This window comes from Nerophis lumbriciformis, linkage group LG22 (assembly GCF_033978685.3).
Source record: "Nerophis lumbriciformis linkage group LG22, RoL_Nlum_v2.1, whole genome shotgun sequence".
Classification (NCBI taxonomy): domain Eukaryota; kingdom Metazoa; phylum Chordata; class Actinopteri; order Syngnathiformes; family Syngnathidae; genus Nerophis; species Nerophis lumbriciformis.
The window spans coordinates 33,883,222-33,903,707 of record NC_084569.2 but is presented as its reverse complement, the minus strand read 5'-3'; the positions used below and the strand labels follow the sequence as shown (position 1 = coordinate 33,903,707).

Here is a 20,486-nt window from a genome sequence, read left to right as displayed (position 1 = left end):
CAAAATTGAATGATAGTGCGGCCCGCGAGTTTTACATGAATGGCGCTTGACCGCGTCATACTTGTCAACCCTCCCGATTTTTCCGGCAGACTACGAATTTCAAGGCAACTGTTCTCTCGAACGTGCCGTGATGGTACAGCATTTAGCGCCCACTACAACCAGCGTGCCGGCCCAGCCATACGTAGTATGGGGCTTCTGCTTGCTCACGTAAGTGACAGCAATGCATACTTGGTCAACAACCACACAGGTTACACTGACGGTGGCGGTATAAAAAACTTTAACACTCTTACTAATAATGCGCCACACTGTGAACCCACACCAAACAAGAATGACAAACACATTTCGGGAGAACATCTGCACCTTAACACAACATAAACACAACAGAACAAATACCCAGAATCCCATGCAGCCCTAGCTCTTCCGGGCTACATTATACACCCCCAGCTACCAACCAAACCCCGCCCACCTCAACCGACGCACGGGGGGGGGGGGTTGATGTGTGAGGGAGCAGGGTTGGGGTGGGGACGGGGTTTGGTGGTAGCAGGGGTGTATAATGTAGCCCGGAAGAGTCAGGGCTGCATGGGATTCTGGGTATTTGTTCTGTTGTGTTAAGGTGCAGATGTTCTCCCGAAATGTGTTTGTCATTCTTGTTTGGTTTTGGTTCAAAGTGTGGCGCATTATTAGTAAGAGTGTTAAAGTTTTTATATGGCCACCGTCAGTGTAACCTGTATGGCTGTTGACCAAGTATGCCTTGCTGTCACTTACGTGTGCAAGCAGAAGATGCATATAACAAGAGGCCGGGCTGGCACGCTGTTTATACAGATTGTAGAGGGCGCTAAATGTTGTACCATCATGGCACGCCCTTATTATTGTAAGAGTGAAAATCGGAGAATACTAATCCCGGGAGTTTTCTGCGAGAGGCACTGAAATCCGGAAGTCTCCCGGGAAAATTGGGGGGTCGGCAAGTATGCAGCTGAGCCGCATCAGAGTGATCAAAGAGCCGTATGCGGCTCCGGAGCCGCGGGTTGCCGACCCCTGTCTTAGACAGATCATCCAATCATCATGAGGAAGCACAGCGTCCAGGCCAGCCAAGGCCAGGCCCGCTTTCCATACACTTCAAAAGACGCTCAATGTTTGATAGGCCGGACAAAACCGGGCATTTACACACAATGGCTGTTTAGTTTCGCTGCAGCAGAACAACCCACTCTGTGCTCGCCGATTGAAGTCAATGGATGCTCAGCTTTAACACCGTTTAATGCACTGTGATGCTTTGAGAAGTAATGACAAGGAAGTCAGCTGTCACGAACATAGCTGATATTGAACAAAAGTTGAACGCTTTCTAGCGCATATTTAGTCAATAAAATGTAAACACAAACATATTTGACCACTTCCATCCATCCATTTTCTACCGCTTGTCCCTTTTGGGGTTGCTGGAGCCTATCTCAGCTACAATCGGGCGTAAGGCGGGGTACACCCTGGACAAGTCGCCACCTCATCGCAGGGCCAACACAGATACAGACAACCTTCACACTCACATTCTTATTACCATATTTTTCGGACTATAAGTCGCAGTTTTTTTTCATAGTTTGGCCGAGCTCCAGTGCGACTTATATATGTTTTTTTTCCTTTTTTATTATGCATTTTCGTCAGGTGCGACTTATACTCCGGTGCGACTTATACTCCGAAAAATACGGTGTATATATATATATATATATTTTACATTTTAGGGAAAGCCAAGCTTCTCTTGTTATCCGACTCCTCTCCTAAATTAAGATTCTGTTGTGTTTGTGTTAGATGTGTGGATGTGTGCAGAGTGCAGCTGGTCCACTCAGCAGTGAAAGTGAGGCAGGCGTACAGCAAGCTGCTTAGGACAATTCCCCTGGATGTTTCTCTAAGGTACGACACTACTCCAAGGGCATCTTAAAATCTGTTTTATGTTTGAGGTTTTGATTGTCACAACCAAAAATGCCACACCACAAACTATAGTGATGGAGGTTTATTTAGTAAAAACAAAACAAAATTGCATCAGGGAAAGTTTATCAAACATTGTAACGTTTATAAGGTTAGCCCAAATTTGTCTTATCATAGCAATGTGTATTGATTTGAGCTTTTTAATAACTGTTGTACAACTGTAATTGCCCATCACAACAACTAATTCGTTTTTGTTCTGTTTCCCCATAATGTAGAATACAGGGTTTTATTGTTAACATTCTTGTCATTTTATCCGCAGAAATCATTTTTAATATTTGCAAAATGTCAATGCTGCATGCTTGTTTCACATTTATTTTCTTGTTCAGTAACCACAGCCATCCAGAGATCACCCAGATCTCAATGGCCATCCGCCACCACATGAGCCGAGCACCAAGCAGCACCTTTCACCCCCAAGACTTCAGTGACCTCATCAGCTTCATCTTGTACGGCACCCTGCACCGTGGAGGGTATGTCCTTTTTAAAGCAGTGTTTCCTAGCCTTTTTTTTTGAGCCAAAACACATTTTACTTTTGAAAAATCTCAAAGCACACCACTAAAATAAAATATTGTATCAATGGCAACATATGCACAGGTTATAATTAGGCCCAGACGATAAATCGATTTTATCAATAAATTAAAGTTTTTTTGTTGCAGACGATTTAAAAAAAATTAAAAATCAATGTTTTTTCTCCGACATATATTTTGCCCCCAGGAGCTTCCGTATCTTCCGCCCTCACCCTTACTTCCAAAGCGCATATTCACACTTTAAGCAAAATATCGTTGTTGCTAATTAGAACGAGAGCGAGAAGTTTGTTCCGCAGGAAAGAAAAGTGTTGTCAGTGGTTTTGTATTTGAGGCACCAGAGGTGGAACAAATGACTGCACGCTGAAAAGTTAGTTTAAAAAGAAAAAAAGGAAGCAGCACAACAAACTAGTCCTGCATCTGAAAACGAAGCATGGAGCCGAGTGGGATGAACTGCACTAGGCGAACAAGACCGCACCAACAACAAACTCCAGCTAAAAAGCAGCTTAGTGTGGTGGAATCGTTACCATTTATGATGAGAAAGGAGCATAATGCAGAAAGCGATCACAGTCGCTCTGTGCATCGCCAAGAAGTGGTACACATACAGTGGAAAAGCCTGCGTTTATCCACTTAGTATAACTATAGTCATCTTAGTGTTTTACTTGATTATTTGCATACAAGGAACAATACAGAAATATAATCTATCAAAATGTTTTAGTACGACTTTTGTAAGCTATGAAGTCGCACTGCTTGATGGATTGTACTATGAGTTGGGAAATTGTGTTAGATGTAAATATAAACGGAATACAATGATTTGCAAATCCTTTTCAACCCATATTCAGTTGAATATGCTACAAAGACAACATATTTGATGTTCAAATTGATAAACGTTTTTTTTTTTTGCAAAGAAATCATTAACTTTAGAATTTGATGCCAGCAACACGTGACAAAGAAGTTGGGAAAGGTGGCAATAAATACTGATAAAGTTGAGGAATGCTCATCAAACACTTATTTGGAACATCCCACAGGTGAACAGGCAAATTGGGAACAGGTGGGTGCCATGATTGGGTATAAAAGTAGATTCCATGAAATGCTCAGTCATTCACAAACAAGGATGGGGCGAGGGTCACCACTTTGTCAACAAATGCGTGAGCAAATTGTTGAACAGTTTAAGAAAAACCTTTCTCAACCAGCTATTGCAAGGAATTTAGGGATTTCACCATCTACGGTCCATAATATCATCAAAGGGTTCAGAGAATCTGGAGAAATCACTGCACGTACGCAGCTAAGCCCGTGACCTTCGATCCCTCAGGCTGTACTGCATCAACAAGCGACATCAGTGTGTAAAGGATATCACCACACGGGCTCAGGAACACTTCAGAAACCCACTGTCAGTAAAGTAAGTGCAAGTTAAAACTCTCCTATGCAAGGCGAAAACTGTTTATCAACAACACCCAGAAACGCCGTCGGCTTCGCTGGGCCTGAGCTCATCTAAGATGGACTGATACAAAGTGGAAAAGTGTTCTGTAGTCTGACGTGTCCACATTTTAAATTGTTTTTGGAAACTGTGGACGTCGTGTCCTCCGGACCAAAGAAGAAAATAACCATCCGGATTGTTATAGGCGCAAAGTTGAAAAGCCAGCATCTGTGATGGTATGGGGGTGTATTAGTGCCCAAGACATGGGTAACTTACACATCTGTGAAGGCGCCATTAATGCTGAAAGGTACATACAGGTTTTGGAGCAACATATGTTGCCATCCAAACAACGTTACAATGGACGCCCCTGCTTATTTCAGCAAGACAATGCCAAGCCACGTGTTACATCAACGTGGCTTCAAAATAAAAGAGTGCGGGTACTAGACTGGCGTGCCTGTAGTCCAGACCTGTCTCCCATTGAAAATGTGTGGCGCATTATGAAGCCTAAAATACCACAACGGAGACCCCCGGACTGTTGAACAACTTAAGCTGTACATCAAGCAAGAATGGGAAAGAATTCCACCTGAGAAGCTTCAAAAATGTGTCTCCTCATTTCCCAAACGTTTACTGAGTGTTGTTAAAAGGAAAGGCCATGTAACACAGTGGTGAACATGCCCTTTCCCAACTACTTTGGCACGTGTTGCAGCCATGAAATACTAAGTTAATTATTATTTGCAAAAAAAATAAAGTTTATGAGTTTAAACATCAAATATCTTGTCTTTGTAGTGCATTCAATTGAATATGGGTTGAAAAGGATTTGCAAATCATTGTATTCCGTTTAGATTTACATCTAACACAATTTCCCAACTCATATGGAAACGGGGTTTGTATTATGGTGTGTGTATAAGGTAAGACATATTATCTGGCGTTTTGTTTCGCAATATTGTGCAAAAGGAACTTTTCCTACCTTCTGGTACCTGCTGATGTGTATTTGGGATCTGCATAAGTCCTGAAAATGTGCACGCATTCGCCTTTGTAGTCCGTGCGGACACCGTAGTCGATAAGCTTCTTCTTTTTGTCCATCTTCTTGTTATGGGACATTCATCCTCCGTAGTTGCCATTTCTATTATGAAGTAGTGTAAAGTTCTTACTAGGGCTGGGCGATATGGCCTTTTTTTAATATCTCGATATTTTTAGGCCATGTCACGATACACGATATATATCGCGATATTTTGCCTTAGCCTTGAATGAACACTTGATGCATATAATCACAGCAGTATGATGATTCTATGTGTCTACATTAAAACATTCTTCTTCATACTGCATTAATATATGCTCCTTTTAAACTTTCATGCAGTGAGGGAAATCACAACTAAGTCAATTGACCAAAAGTGTATTTATTAAACAGTTATTAAGCAGTGGCACAAACATTCATGTCATTTCAAAACAGAAAGAGGAAGATTGTCAGAGACATTTTAAAACAAGCTATTAGTGCACTTTTGTGCATGATGTCACTAAGATGACAAATCAAAACAACACTAAATTAAAGTGCACTTTTTGTACAGAATGCCACTACAATAGTTTAAAACAAACAAAGTGCACTTCTGTGCATGATGTCACACAAGATATTTCAATAACTGTCAAATAAAAATGTGCTGCATAATAGGAAATCAAATTGTGTACGTCCTTCGCTATGTGGTAGGTTCCGGCGCACGTTATCTCCTTCTGTTGTTGACTATTTTTGTCATACGGTGTTGATGTGGAAATGGTTGCTTCTGCATTTTGTTGGTGTGGCACCAAAGGTAGATGTTGACGTGCGGAGTAAGCACTCTTCATTCTCTAGCAGGTGACTTTTGAAATGATGCTACATATTAGCAGTAATGCTACTTTTTGTAGCAACGCTTTTGCCCCACACTTGACAAATTACGGTTGTCTGTTGCGACATATTCCCACTTGAAGCCAAACCACCGCCAGACGATGGACTATTTTTCTTGGGAATTAATTCTTCCTTCATTTGTTACCAGATTCGCACCTTCTTTCTCTCGTATTACCACTAGCACCCATGCTGCTACCTCTCTGCTCCGCGAGGGCGTATACGTATGTGACGTATGTAAGAAGGTGCGCTTGTTTTATGTCTCTGTGAGAAGGAAAGACTAGAAAGAGTGAGAAGAGCCTGTAGTGTAATGCCTGCAGCTAAAAGCATCTGCGTGAGAACGTATACTCGAATGTCACGATATAGTCATTTTCTATATATCGCACAGAGACAAACCCGTGATATATCGAGTATATCGATATATCGCCCAGCCGTAGTTCTTACTTATATCTGTCAGTAAACTCGCCATGAAGGCACTAAAACATACCGGTGTAGTGAGTTTACATTATTCACCTGCTGCTCCGTTATTGATTTAAATAAAGTCTGAATGTCATTAAAACAGTTAGCTCTATCTTTTGAGACTTCTTCCACTCCCGTTCTACACTGGTACAACAAAGATGACGGAGAAAAGATGCTGCCGAATGTGAGCCACGTATATAAGACCGCCCACAAAACGGCGCATCCTGAAGCGACTGTCAGAAAGCGGCTTGAAGATGATCTGTAAAACATCATCAATGCAACATTTTGACCAAAGAACAACCATTACATGTTATGTACACAACAAGGAAGTGTTTTCAATTTATAAAAAAAAATAATATGACCCCTTTAATGCGCCCTACAATCCGGTGCGCCTTTTGTGTATGAAAATAGACCTGACTAGACCCGCTCATCGGCAGTGTGCTTTATAATCCGGTGCGCCCTATGGTCTGGAAAATATGGTACTATAATTATATACATCCTACCATCAAGTGAAAGATAATTTCATTGGTCTGCCTGTCACTGTACATCTCTGGCACAGATAGACAAACATCCATCCATCCATCCATTATGTGTGCAAAATATACCAACTCACTAGTACAAACCCCGTTTCCATATGAGTTGGGAAATTGTTAGATGTCAATACAAACGGAATGCAATGATTTGCAAATCCTTTTCAACCCATATTCAGTTGAATATGCTACAAAGACAACATATTTGATGTTCAAACTGATAAACTTTTTTTTTTTTGCAATTAATCATTAACTTTAGAATTTGATGACAGCAACACGTGACAAAGAAGTTGGGAAAGGTGGCAATAAATACTGATAAAGTTGAGGAATGCTCATCAAACACTTATTTGGAACGTCCCACAGGTGTGCAGGCTAATTGGGAACAGGTGGGTGCCATGATTGGGTATAAAAACAGCTTCCCAAAAAATGCTCAGTCTTTCACAAGAAAGTATGGGGTGAGGTACACCCCTTTGTCCACAACTGCGTGAGCAAATAGTCAAACAGTTTAAGAACAACATTTCTCAAAGTGCAATTGCAAGAAATTTAGGGATTTCAACATCTACGGTCCATAATATCATCAAAAGGTTCAGAGAATCTGGAGAAATCACTCCACGTAAGCGGCATGGCCAGAAACCAACATTGAATGACCGTGACCTTCGATCCCTCAGACGATATTGTATCAAAAACCGACATCAATCTCTAAAGGATATCACCACATGGGCTCAGGAACACTTCAGAAAACCACTGTCACTAAATACAGTTCGTCGCTACATCTGTAAGTGCAAGTTAAAACTCTACTATGCAAAGCGAAAGCCATTTATCAACAACATCCAGAAACGCCGCAGGCTTCTCTGGGCCCGAGATCATCTAAGATGGACTCATGCTAAGTGGAAAAGTGTTCTGTGGTCTGACGAGTCCACATTTCAAATTGTTTTTGGAAATATTCGAAATTTGTGTCATCCGGACCAAAGGGGAAGCAAACCATCCAGACTGTTGTCGAGGCAAAGTTCAAAAGCCAGCATTTGTGATGGTATGGGGGTGCATTAGTGCCCAAGGCATGGGTAACTTACACATCTGTGAAGGCACCATTAATGCTGAAAGGTACATACAGGTTTTGGAACAACATATGCTGCCATCTAAGCGCCGTCCTTTTCATGGACGCCCCTGCTTATTTCAGCAAGACAATGCCAAGCCACATTCAGCACGTGTTACAACAGCGTGGCTTCGTAAAAAAAGAGTGCGGGTACTTTCCTGGCCCGCCTGCAGTCCAGACCCGTCTCCCATCGAAAATGTGTGGCGCATTATGAAGCGTAAAATACGACAGCGGAGACCGCGGACTGTTGAACGACTGAAGCTCTACATAAAACAAGAATAGGAAAGAATTCCACTTTCAAAGCTTCAACAATTAGTTTCCTCAGTTCCCAATTGTTTACTGAGTGTTGTTAAAAGAAAAGGTGATATAATACAGTGGTGAACATGCCCTTTCCCAACCACTTTGGCACGTGTTGCTGCCATGAAATTCTAAGTTAATTATTCTTTGCAAAAAAAAAAAAGTTTGTGTTTGAACATCAAATATGTTGTCTTTGTAGTGCATTCAATTGAATATGGGTTGAAAATGATTTGCAAATCATTGTATTCCGTTTATATTTACATCCAACACAATTTCCCAACTCATATGGAAACGGGGTTTGTAAATGACTGTGAGCTGTGCCATTGTAATGAGTCTTTTCTTAAAATCACATGTTTGTGTCTGCAGCAAGGATCCATGGCTGGAGCGTCTTTACTACAGCTGCCAGCGCTTAGAGAAACGGGATGGCCGAAGCGGTGGCGACGGTGTGCGTCCCGGAGTCGTGCCAAGGGCTCTGTTAAAAACTGAAGTGGTGCTGTGGCAGTGGGCTGTGTGGGAAGCTGCACAGTTCACTGTACTGTCCAAACTCAGAACTCCACTGGGCCGTGCTCAGGACACTTTCCAGACCATTGAAGGTAAAGACACAAGCCTTTTCTTGTATTTGATTGAATGCTAATTTGGCATTATTACTTTATTCCTGGTGTGCAAGAGGAAGAAGGTATGTTTTAAGTTACTGCATATGTTGGATGGAAGCCATTGTGAACATCCATTAATAGATTCATTTGACGGAAACAATGGATTTATAGGTATTGTGCCGTGTAGATTTTTGGTGCAATTAAGTAAGAGCTTTTTTTCTCTCATATTACCTGTCATTAAAGGGGAACATTATCACAATTTCAGAAGGGTTAAAACCATTAACAATCAGTTCCCAGTGGCTTATTATATTAAGTTTTTTTCAAAATTTTACCCATCACGCAATATCCCTAAAAAAAGCTTCAAAGTGCCTGATTTTAACCACCCGTCCATTTTCCTGTGACGTCACATAGTGAAGCCAACACAAACAAACATGGCGGAAAGAACAGCAAGCTATAGCGACATTAGCTCAGATTCAGAATCTGATTTCAGCGGCTTAAGCTTACGAATGTATTGAAACGGATGGTTGTAGTGTGGAGGCAGGTAGCGAAAACAAAATTGAAGAAGAAACTGAAGCTATTGAGCCATATCGGTTTGAACCGCATGCAAGCGAAACCGACGAAAACGACACGACAGCCAGCGACACGGGAGAAAGCGAGGACAAATTCGGCGATCGCCTTCTAACCAACGATTGGTATGTGTGTTTGTTTGGCATTAAAGGAAACTAACAACTATGAACTAGGTTTACAGCATATGAAATACATTTGGCAACAACATGCACTTTGAGAGTGCAGACAGCCCAATTTTCATCAATTAATATATTCTGTAGACATACCCTCATCCGCGCTCTTTTCCTGAAAGCTGATCTGTCCAGTTTTGGAGTTGATATGAGCAGGCCAGGGAACTTAGGGTCGATAGGGGGTTTAGCTCGCTCGTCTGCGGGAACAAACTGCCGCCATTGCTTGCCGTGCTACCGAGGTCCTTTGTCCCTGAATTGCTCACACACTCCGGCAGATTCAATGGGGGTCTGGCGGCAGATTTCTTTGACTTTATCGTTGGAAATGCATCTGCTTTGAGTGTCGCAGGATATCCACACATTCTTGCCATCTCTGTCGTAGCATAGCTTTCGTCGGTAAAGTGTGCGGAACAAACGTCCAATTTCTTGCCACTTTCGCATCTTTGGGCCACTGGTGCAACTTGAATCCGTCCCTGTTCGTGTTGTTACACCCTCCGACAACACACCGACGAGGCATGATGTCTCCAAGGTACGGAAAACAGTCGAAAAAACGGAAAAATAACAGAGCTGATTTGACTCTATGTTTGAGAAAATGGCGGATTGCTTCCCGATGTAACGCCACGTTGTGACGTCATCGCTCCGAGAGCGAATATTACAAAGGCGTTTAATTCGCCAAAATTTACCCATTTAGAGTTCGGAAATCAGTTAAAAAAATATATGGTCTTTTTTCTGCAACATCAAGGTATATATTGACGCTTACATAGGTCTGGTGATAATGTTCCCCTTTTAAAAAGACAGTTAACAATTGAGTTCAATCTGAATAGCAGTTTGCAGTCGTGAAGAGAGGCCAAAAATCTATATTTAAGATTAGAGTGATCACAATAACAACATGAATTAGGCATAAGTGTGTGACTTAAGAGGAAGTATATATAAAGGAACTGCATTTGGCGATTAATTTAGAAAAAATGACCAACAATAAATCCACCATCCACAAGGGTCATCAAAAAATGCAGTGGTAATGCAAGTGTGGGATGTATTTTACAAGTGAATTTCATTTGTGCTTGAAATCATGTAATAAGACACGTGGGTATACTGCCTAGTATGCAATTAAACCTTTTGGGGCTTTTAGGCTTCTTTAAAGTTTCTATACAGTATTTGTCCTGAGATTCAGGAACTTTCAAAGATTTTTTTTTTTAATCGTACATATACAGTATCAAAAACAATTTGAAGAATGCTTTTCTACAACCCTGAATTTATTGTCACAAAGAACAGTTTAGCCTTCTCTTATGTTTCTCCCTATTCTTGTATTCCAGGTATGATTCGCAGTCTGGCTGCCCACAGCCTGAACCCAGAGCAGGATGATGGCGCATGGACTGGTGGCGGAAGTGACGGGGATGGTAACCACTCGAATCAACTCCGTATCGCTCTGCTGCTTCAGTACCTAGAGAACCTGGAGAAGCTCATGTACAACGCATATGAAGGCTGTGCTAATGCTCTCACTGCACCACCAAAGGTAGGTTTAAAATGTTGTTTATCAGGTTGGGGGTCACAAGACGAGATTACTGGTCTTTTGTATTTGGCGTTATGACAAGGGTTGGGTATCGTTTACATATTATTTCCTTTATTTGATACTGTGCTGGTGATTAAAAGTTGCCCAAACTGGAACATAAAGAAAGAAAAACAATACCTTTGACCTTTCACAGAAAGCCGTGAATTTCACCTTAAACAAAATGGTAATTTAGCGGCTAACACTTAATAATGTACAGGCATGTGAAATGTCTGTGGAAACGCGGCAATCCACATTTTAAACATTCAATTCCGTGTCAAAATATCACTTTGGAGTTTAAATATTGTAGCGTGTAAGGATGGGAGTCGAAGGAAGAGTGTCAAAAGATGGAGCTGATTTTGTGCAATAACTAAACACCTGTGGCTTCTCAACACTGGAAATGTGTTAAAGGCCTACTGAAATGCGATTTTCTTATTTAAACGGGGATAGCATGTCCATTCTATGTGTCATACTTGATCATTTCGCGATATTGCCATATTTTTGCTGAAAGGATTTAGTAGAGAACATCGACGATAAAGTTCACAACTTTTGGTCGCTGATAAAAAAGCCTTGCCTGTACCGGAAGTAGCAGACGATATGCGCGTGACGTCACAGGTTGTGGAGCTCCTCACATCCGCACATTGTTTACAATCATGGCCACCAGCAGCGAGAGCGATTCGGACCGAGAAAGTGACGATTTCCCCATTAATTTGAGCGAGGATGAAAGATTCGTGGATGAGGAAAGTGAGAGTGAAGGACTAGAGGGCAGTGGGAGCGATTCAGATAGGGAAGATGCTGTGAGAGGCGGGTGGGACCTGATTTTCAGCTGGGAATGACTAAAACAGTAAATAAACACAAGACATATATATACTCTATTAGCCACAACACAACCAGGCTTATATTTAATATGCCACAAATTAATCCCGCATAACAAACATCTCCCCCCTCTCGTCCATATAACCCGCCAATACAACTCAAACACCTGCACAACACACTCAATCCCACAAAGTACCGTTCACCTCCCCAAAGTTCATACAGCACATATATTTCCCCAAAGTCCCCAAAGTTACGTACGTGACATAGCAGCACGCACGTACGGGCAAGCGATCAAATGTTTGGAAGCCGCAGCTGCATGCGTACTTACGGTACCGTGTCTGCGTATCCAACTCAAAGTCCTCCTGGTAAGAGTCTCTGTTGTCCCAGTTCTCCACAGGCCAATGGTAAAGCTTGACTGTCATCTTTCGGGAACTGTTATCCTGCACAACAGTCAGGGGGTGCATTCTACGGCGGGGGTGCGTTATCCGGCACAACACCTGCCGCAATACACCGCTTCCCACCTACAGCTTTCTTCTTTGCTGTCTCCATTGTTCATTGAACAAATTGCAAAAGATTCACCAACACAGATGTCCAGAATACTGTGGAATTTTGCGATGAAAACAGACGACTGAATAGCTGGCCACCATGCTGTCCCAAAATGTCCTCTACAATCCGTGACGTCACGCGCAGGCGTCATCATACCGAGACGTTTTCAGCAGGATATTTTGCGCAAAATTTAAAATTGCACTTTAGTAAGCTAACCCGGCCGTATTGGCATGTGTTGCAATGTTAAGATTTCATCATTGATATATAAACTATCAGACTGCGTGGTCGGTAGTAGTGGGTTTCAGTAGGCCTTTTATGAAAACTCGTCTGACCGAAACTCGAAAAAATAAGTTCTGTGGGTGAATTATGTATACTTACTACAATATCCAAAAAATCGAAACAAAATTTGTTGAATGCTCGCCTCAGCCCCAGGTACTTGCAGGACAGGGCGACGACAGGGCGCTGAAACAAGCTCGCTAGTTAGCATAATTTAGCTAGCTTAATTGTTGTCTCCTGCGTTCGCTCTCCAAGCAATAAGGTTGGATGATTATTATCCCAACACTGTTAGTTCAGAACCAGCTGTAGTTCTCGAGCAGGGGTCGGCAACCCAATATATTGAAAGAGCCAAATTGGACCGCAAATTTTAAAAAAATATGTCTGGAGCCGCAAAATATTAAAAGCTTTATACAAGTGTTATAATAAAGGCAACACATGGCGTAATGTCTATATTAGATGTATTAGCCTACTATCAAAATGACTGTGTCGCAGGCTGACTCAAATATTGACAAACGTTGAAATGTAATATTTATTCTACACATTTTTACAACATTGAAAAGCATTAGTAAAACAAAAGCTTTCTTAGAGGGTGAGACAACTCTTGGAAATGATTGACTTAGAATGGCCAAAAGTATAGATGTGTGTGTCCAAGTTAAAGGAAACGGCCGGCTGTCTTCTTTTAATGGATTTATTACAATCTTTGCAAACTGGGTAATGTTTGCTGTGGTCTATAATGCAGCAATATTACATACAGATAATGTCATGAGCAATGTTCCCTCTAATTTTTCATGTGTGTGAGCAAACGCACAAACTCCCTGAGCATTCAGTGGAGCACATGTGAGCAACATCAGACGTGCACACTGTGGCCACACCAGTGTCACACCTGTCCCAAACCTGACATCATAACAATTTAAATGTTTTATTAAAATAATTTTCTGATATAAGTGATTTTGCCCTCTTACAATGACAAAAAACATGTTTTTCATGACCTATGTGCTAGTATTATATGTCTGGCTGCGGGTCCTGCCTTTAAAAGAAATGTTACCCCTTTCAGAGATTACATTTAGTTCCTGTAACTTTCTGTCTGTAAAATACATCTTTTTATTAGCATTTATGAAATCTAGTGACAATATTTCATGAATAATATCCTTAGATTAACATTCTTAATAAATGGCAGTAAAATAAGCACACATCTGATTTAGGAGTCAGAGTGTTACAACCTGGCATTTACACATTGTGTGGCGTTGGGGTTGTCCGACTTTTTGTGTGGCCATAAACGCAACACTGGCTAAGTGCCATGAGTGCGTGTGTTGGTGCAGGTGAGACAGAGCGAGCGGCTTCTGTTGAAACGACGGATGATAACGTTGGTTTAAGCCTGGTTTGTATGGCAGAAAATGACCAGTTTTTATAGATACTTTTTTTTTTACTCATGTTTTTGGTGTGGTTACAAACAGTTTTGCTCAATAAAGTTATTGATGGAATTCCTGTCTGTAAAGTGTCTCGACAAACGATAATTGAACTGTGTTGACAAAGATTGTTTTATTCATTGGGGCCACTCTTGTTGTCACCTGTGACTCACAGAGTTATTGCAAAATCATACATAATAAACTGTAATGTGTTTATTTTGTTTAAAGTTCAAATGGGATTTTTGATTTTCTGCGCGGCATTAATTTGCTGTGCGCAGAGGACGCGTGAGCAGTGCGCATTTGCGCAGGCACGCACCTTAGAGGGAACGTTGGTCAAGAAACATATACATTAAATACAAAGAGGACTTAAGTAAAGGAAATTAAATGAGCTCAAATATACCTACAAACGAGGCATAATGATGCAATATGTACATACAGCTAGCCTAAATAGAATGTTAGCATTGATAAGCTTGCAGTCATGCACTGACTAAATATGCCTGATTAGCACTCCACGCAATCCAATCACAACAACAAAGCTCACCTTTGTGCAGTCATGCACAGCGTAACATGTTTGGTGGACAAAATAAGAAAAAAAAGTTGTGGCATAAAACACGTCTTACTGGGGTAGCGTCGGAGAAATTGCACATGTAAACAAACTATGGGGAGTTCAAGTACCGCCAAAATTAGTTGGACAAAACGGCGCTTGCCAAATACTCTCATCAGTGAAGCATTTTTAATATAATCAGTGGGATTTTTAACAATTAAGGTTTGTCATGTTCGTCCTCCTACAGAAACGATATTAAAATGAAAATATATTATCATACATCATATATATTTTATATCATATATATATTTTCATACATTTCTGTAAAAGCTCCAGGGAGCCACTTTGGTTGCCGACCCCCGTTCTAGAGCATTTATTAGTAGCCAGCGAGAAAATATATTTTTGACATGACTATGTAAACAGAGGTCAAAACACCAGAAGTATATTTCCCGAGGGGGTGTGACTGTAAAAACGTTTTCTGATTTTTTAGCATGCATGTTATAGAATGTTACATCACATTTTCAATGATGATAATGTTTGTAAATTACAAAAAAAGTTAAAAAAAAATTCCGTGCTATATTAAATTGGACATTTTAATTGTCAAAAATCCAACCAATGAGAATAAATCTAAAGATTTAGATTTATTGGTCCCCGTTGGAGAAATACATTTTCACTGCCGTACATTTAAACAATAGACATTGCACATCACGAAACAAAAATAACAAAAAGACATCATACATGACCAACACATTTACAGGCTTGTCAGACAGGTCGGCCGGGCCTGCTGTTAAGGGCGGCTATAGCTGCAGGGATAGGGCTTTTCCTGAGGCGGGTAAAGGTAAAATATAGTGTAAAAATGCACCAAATTGCAGGAACTGTAGTCTTGATTTTCAAAATTGTCTTTCGGGGCTTCGTGCCGATAGAAATGTTCCTCTTTTTTGGCAGTTTTCCTCTTTTTTCTTAAAGTGTGCTCACTTGCATGAATATATTTATAATTAAATACAATACAATTACAATTGTCATAACTATTACAGCAAAATAGTAATGGAAAAAAAACAGCAGCATTACAGAACACAGGAAATGTAATAGCATATACTGTATTCCAAATAGAAATTGATCATTTGTACACAATTGTGGTGATGTTAGACTAGTGTTACAACTACCGGTATGTTAACTAGTTAATCCTACATGCGAGTCGTGTATTAAAAGTGCTTCCAAGACATTTGTACAATATCAACTTCAAGCACTTGTTGCAGGTGGTCTGCATCTTTTGAGGTGAAGTACAACCACACTTTCCTGTGTTTCGGCTTAATCGTTTTAGTTAGCATAACATGTTGCCACTTGGCAGTAACTATGCCTCATTTCAGACTCTTTAGTACCGAAATGAGGCGCAATATCTACTTACTTTTTTCGTCTGGTTTTTGTGGTATTGGTACGGAGTTTCAGTACAAATCCCTTATGTATGACTGATTTGTTCCAATTTAAACAGGGCATCAGGACATTCTTCTACACCAACCGTCAGACATGCCAAGACTGGCTGACAAGGATCCGTCTGGCTCTGATGAGAGTTGGTCTTCTGTCTGGCCAGCCGGCAGTGACCATTCGTCACGGCTTTGATCTTCTTGCTGAGATTAAGAACAGCAGCACCCAGGTCAGTATGCGTTCACAGTCAAAGAGGATTTCAGATAAACAATAGATGGATTTGTAGTTACCGTGGTTAGTTTTTTGCTTCAGGGTCCAGAATTAGAGGTCCCCCTGACATTATTGGCAGAAGCTCTCTGTGAGCTGCGTTGTCCTGATGCCATCCAAGGACTCGCTGTCTGGAGCCTTTCCAACACTGGCAAGAGTCTTAGCTGGTTGTCTTCAGTTGCCTTGCAAGCAGAGGGACGGTAAGCAATAAACAACACAAAATATGTTTATTTTTTCTAGTGTTGTGAAATTCTTCAAAACTAACACATTTTAGATGAAATGTGTGTGTTGAAAAACGTATTGATGCATATTATTGTGTGGAGAAACTTTTATAAGATAATGTGCTTGCAATAATTGAGTGCACTAATACTTTTTTTTTTAAAAGCTCCTTTTTTGTTTTTTTTAGGGATGTCCCGATACAACTTTTTCACTTCCGATACGATACCGATATTGTAGCCTTGAGTATTGGCCGATACCGATATGATATAAGCAGGAATCATACATATATTTATTCCTTATTTTGTTGTGTGGAATGTTAGAAAAGGCTTGACAAAGTGATGTTACTGTTACTGATGTTGTAGTGTTAAAACAGAAAACAATAGTCAGCAAGAGTAGGTATAGGAAAAACTGACCCATTTATTATTAACCAATTGGTTACATAAATTTTAACTTTCAACACAAGAGTATTACCTCAACAAATCCAATAAAAACAAAATGTTATATTTAAAGTGCAAAATAACCACTAATACCAACATAATTATACAATTGAATAGAATAAATTAAAAATAAATTAGAAGACCCTGAAAAATAACCTAAATAAATCCAATTTAAAAAAAAAAAAAAAACGTTTTAAAGTGCAAACAATTCAAGTTCACTTCAGTTACTTTTTAACCTCTTCGTGCATCTGGGGTATAGTTTTGTCTACAATGTAGTGGCGGCTAGGAATAATGTAGCGATGTTCGAGGTGCTCCATTAAGCGTTTAAACCCGACATTACTCACTACCGACAGGGGCTGGTCATCAAGCACAATAAACTGGGCTATCTTTTCTGTTATGGCCATTACCTTTTTGCTGTCCCGTGGTAGTTTGTCACCTCTTGCAAAGCTTTCGGCCAGCGTGGGTTGCTGAAGCGAGCCAGAGGTTTGTTGCTTCGCCTTGCTGCTCTCACAAAAATCCTCATGTTCTTTTTTGTGGTGTTTTTTCAAATGTGCGATGACGTTGCTTGTATTGAACCTTCCCGGTTCTGTCCCTCCATGGGACACTTGCGCCTGACAAATGTTGCATTTAGCGGCAACGTCTTTGTCCGAGTTTAGGTTAAAATACTTCCACACAGCCGACATTACTACACTTTGCTGCAAGCACACGCGTTGTCGTTGTTGTGATCACGTGGGCTGTGCATGCTGGATCATAGACGCTCTTCTTCCGCGGCCGGCACCAACCTTAATTAAGGGGCATTGCCGCCACCTACTGTGTTGGAGTGTGATCGAACCAGAGTCACCTATTATAGACGTGCTGCAGCGGTAAATGGACAGCTTATATCGGAGCGCTTATATCGGAGTTTTTAGATTCAGTCCAATAAAATCCGATATTCACTTTTTTGTCTAATATCGGACTGATTTCCGATATCAATGTCGGATCGGGACATCCCTACTTTTTTTTACAACATTGGAACTTGTTTATGTTGACAATAGGGATGTAACAATAAACGGTATAATAATAAAATGCGCCATTATGCTTGAGAAAAAAATAGCAGAAACTACGCGGAACTTGCTTGAGAACTTTGCTCTGGAGATGTTCCCTTCTTAGTAAACGGAGCCGATAGCTTCATTGCACTTCATTTCACGACAGGTGTGTACATCATTGGAGACAGATGCATTGGTCCCACACTAAAAACACCTTGGAGGAGAAAAAAAATGAATGTTGCAGTTTCATTTTTATAGTGCAACATCGCCTCCTTCCGTCAGCTGCTGGGACTGAGTTACCATGCAGCAGGCGATTTGTCGGGAATGTTGCCACAACTTGTTTATAAAGTCTTTAGTTTGTTTACTTTGTCAGTGTTCCAATAACATCAATATTAGCTAAAATGTTATTGTTATCTCGTCAAATTGAATTGAATGCAGGCTCTGTTGTCAGCAGTGTTGGGTTAGTTACTGAAAACCAGTAACTAGTTACAGTTACTAGTTACTTTATTTCAAAAGTAACTCAGTTACTTACACAAAAAAGTAATGCGTTACTGTGAAAAGTAACTATTTAGTTACTTCTTTTTTTCTTCTTTTTTTTTTTAAGGCTCCCATTAATGCCCTATTAGCCTTCATTTCAGTACTGTTATTGCACTGGAGAACAATACAATCTGTTGATCAACTTGACATGCATTTGCATCACTGAACTCTGCTAAGCAATGTGCTCTACATACAACACACAAAGACAAAGATATGTTTCAAAGGGCCAATTTTTTTCAGGCCAGAACAAATTAACAAAACTATTTTAAAAAGCTGCAACATAACATACCTATGTAACAAACATTATAATAACAACATAGCTGTAAACCTGGCTTCACCCAAGGAAGGCACACATGACATACACAAAGCCTAACCAGGCATTTTTTCTCTCTCAAGGAATAAAATCATGTCTTCAGGAGATTAACACTGTACTGAAGCCCAGAACACTCAATGCATTTCCCCAGTTTTAGTTTAGAGATAAGGAAAGATTGGCCTGGCCCACTAGGATATCTCTTTATGTTTGTGAACTTTATAGTCTATACATTTAGAGTGATGTGATAATCAAACACTAGAAGTCTAGAATGAAAGAACAACAGTATATAAGAGAATTGACAGAGTGTGTACCTTCAGTGCTGAATGATGAGCAGAGGCAGAGTTTGGAGTTTTTTCTTTAGCTCGCTTTCCATTTTTATGTCCTCACTGTCCAGGTACTTGGAAAATGTTTTCCGTGCCATTTGCTGTTTGACGGCTAGCAGTCCCTCCGTTAAAATCCTTAAGTGGAGGTGGTGGTGGAGGTGAAGTGGCATCGGAGTCTGTGTCTCTCTTTACTAGCTTTGTCCAAGCATGTTGCTTTTGTAGCTGTTTCAGCAGATTTTAATTGCTGTTTTGGGCAGTAGATAGGATCTTTGATCCAAGACACAACTTACATTTAACTAAAATGTTATTTTCTTTGTGCTCGACAAAAGAAAAGTAGTGAGAATATCTCCATGTTAAGGAACTCGACTTCGGCTCCGCCATGATGTCTTGTTAGTAAACACAGACACCCCCCCCCCCCCTACCCTGAGCTCTCTTGATTTCAATATTGATACAAATAATCTTATTATTTTGGCCATAATCCTGCAGCCCTATATGTAAGACTAGATCTCATACATGAACACTATTAGTATATGGACAAAAAGTGCAGTTATGGCCATCTGGTGCCATCTTGCTCAATTTTCATATTTATTTTTAATTTATTTGTTATTATTTTGTTTCTGCCATATTACTTTGTTTATAATGCTTGTGCTGCTTTCAAATGCAATTTTCTACTTGAGGTAAATACATTTTGAATGTGTTGTGTTTTTTTAAATGAAACTTTGTTGAAAGATTTCAGTATAAGTAGTTTTTCTAATTTTGAGCACATTTAAAATTTCCGCGATAACAACCATGATAATTTTGGTCACAATAATCGTGATAAGACATTTTCAAACCGCGACATCCCAAGTAGACAACCATCTACCGTGTGCCGACCAGCCCATCAAGTCCTGGGGCCTCATTTATAAAACGTGGAATCAAGCACAAACCTCAGAATTTACGTACACATATTTAGATTCATAAAAGCATGCAGCACACACCTGTACGCACTCTTCATCCCATCCATCCATCTTCTTCCGCTTATCCGAGGTCGGGTCGCTGGGCAGCAGCCTAAGCAGGGAAGCCCAGACTTCCCTCTCCCCAGCCACTTCGTCCAGCTCTTCCTGTGGGACCCCAAGGCGTTCCCAGGCCAGCCGGGAGACATAGTCTTCCCAACGTGTCCTGGGTCTTCCCCGTGGCCTCCTACCGGTCGGACGTGCCCTAAACGCCTCCCAGGGAGGCGTTCGGGTGGCATCCTGACCAGATGCCCGAACCACCTCATCTGGCTCCTCTCCATGTGGAGGAGCAGCGGCTTTACTTTGAGCTCCCCCCGGATGACAGAGCT

At 40.8% G+C, this 20,486-nt stretch overlaps 1 protein-coding gene across 1 annotated transcript in view; it reads left to right on the top strand.

Annotated features, from left to right (window-relative positions):
• The window catches only part of smg1 (SMG1 nonsense mediated mRNA decay associated PI3K related kinase), a 148,048-nt gene that overhangs the window by 37,928 nt on the left and 89,634 nt on the right, over positions 1 to 20,486 (top strand). Inside the window, exons 18-23 of the mRNA XM_072915712.1 lie at positions 1,795 to 1,896; positions 2,298 to 2,438; positions 8,528 to 8,754; positions 10,802 to 11,001; positions 16,112 to 16,273; positions 16,357 to 16,511. Coding sequence (XP_072771813.1) covers positions 1,795 to 1,896; positions 2,298 to 2,438; positions 8,528 to 8,754; positions 10,802 to 11,001; positions 16,112 to 16,273; positions 16,357 to 16,511 — 987 coding nt within the window. The remainder of the gene's footprint in view (positions 1 to 1,794; positions 1,897 to 2,297; positions 2,439 to 8,527; positions 8,755 to 10,801; positions 11,002 to 16,111; positions 16,274 to 16,356; positions 16,512 to 20,486) is intronic.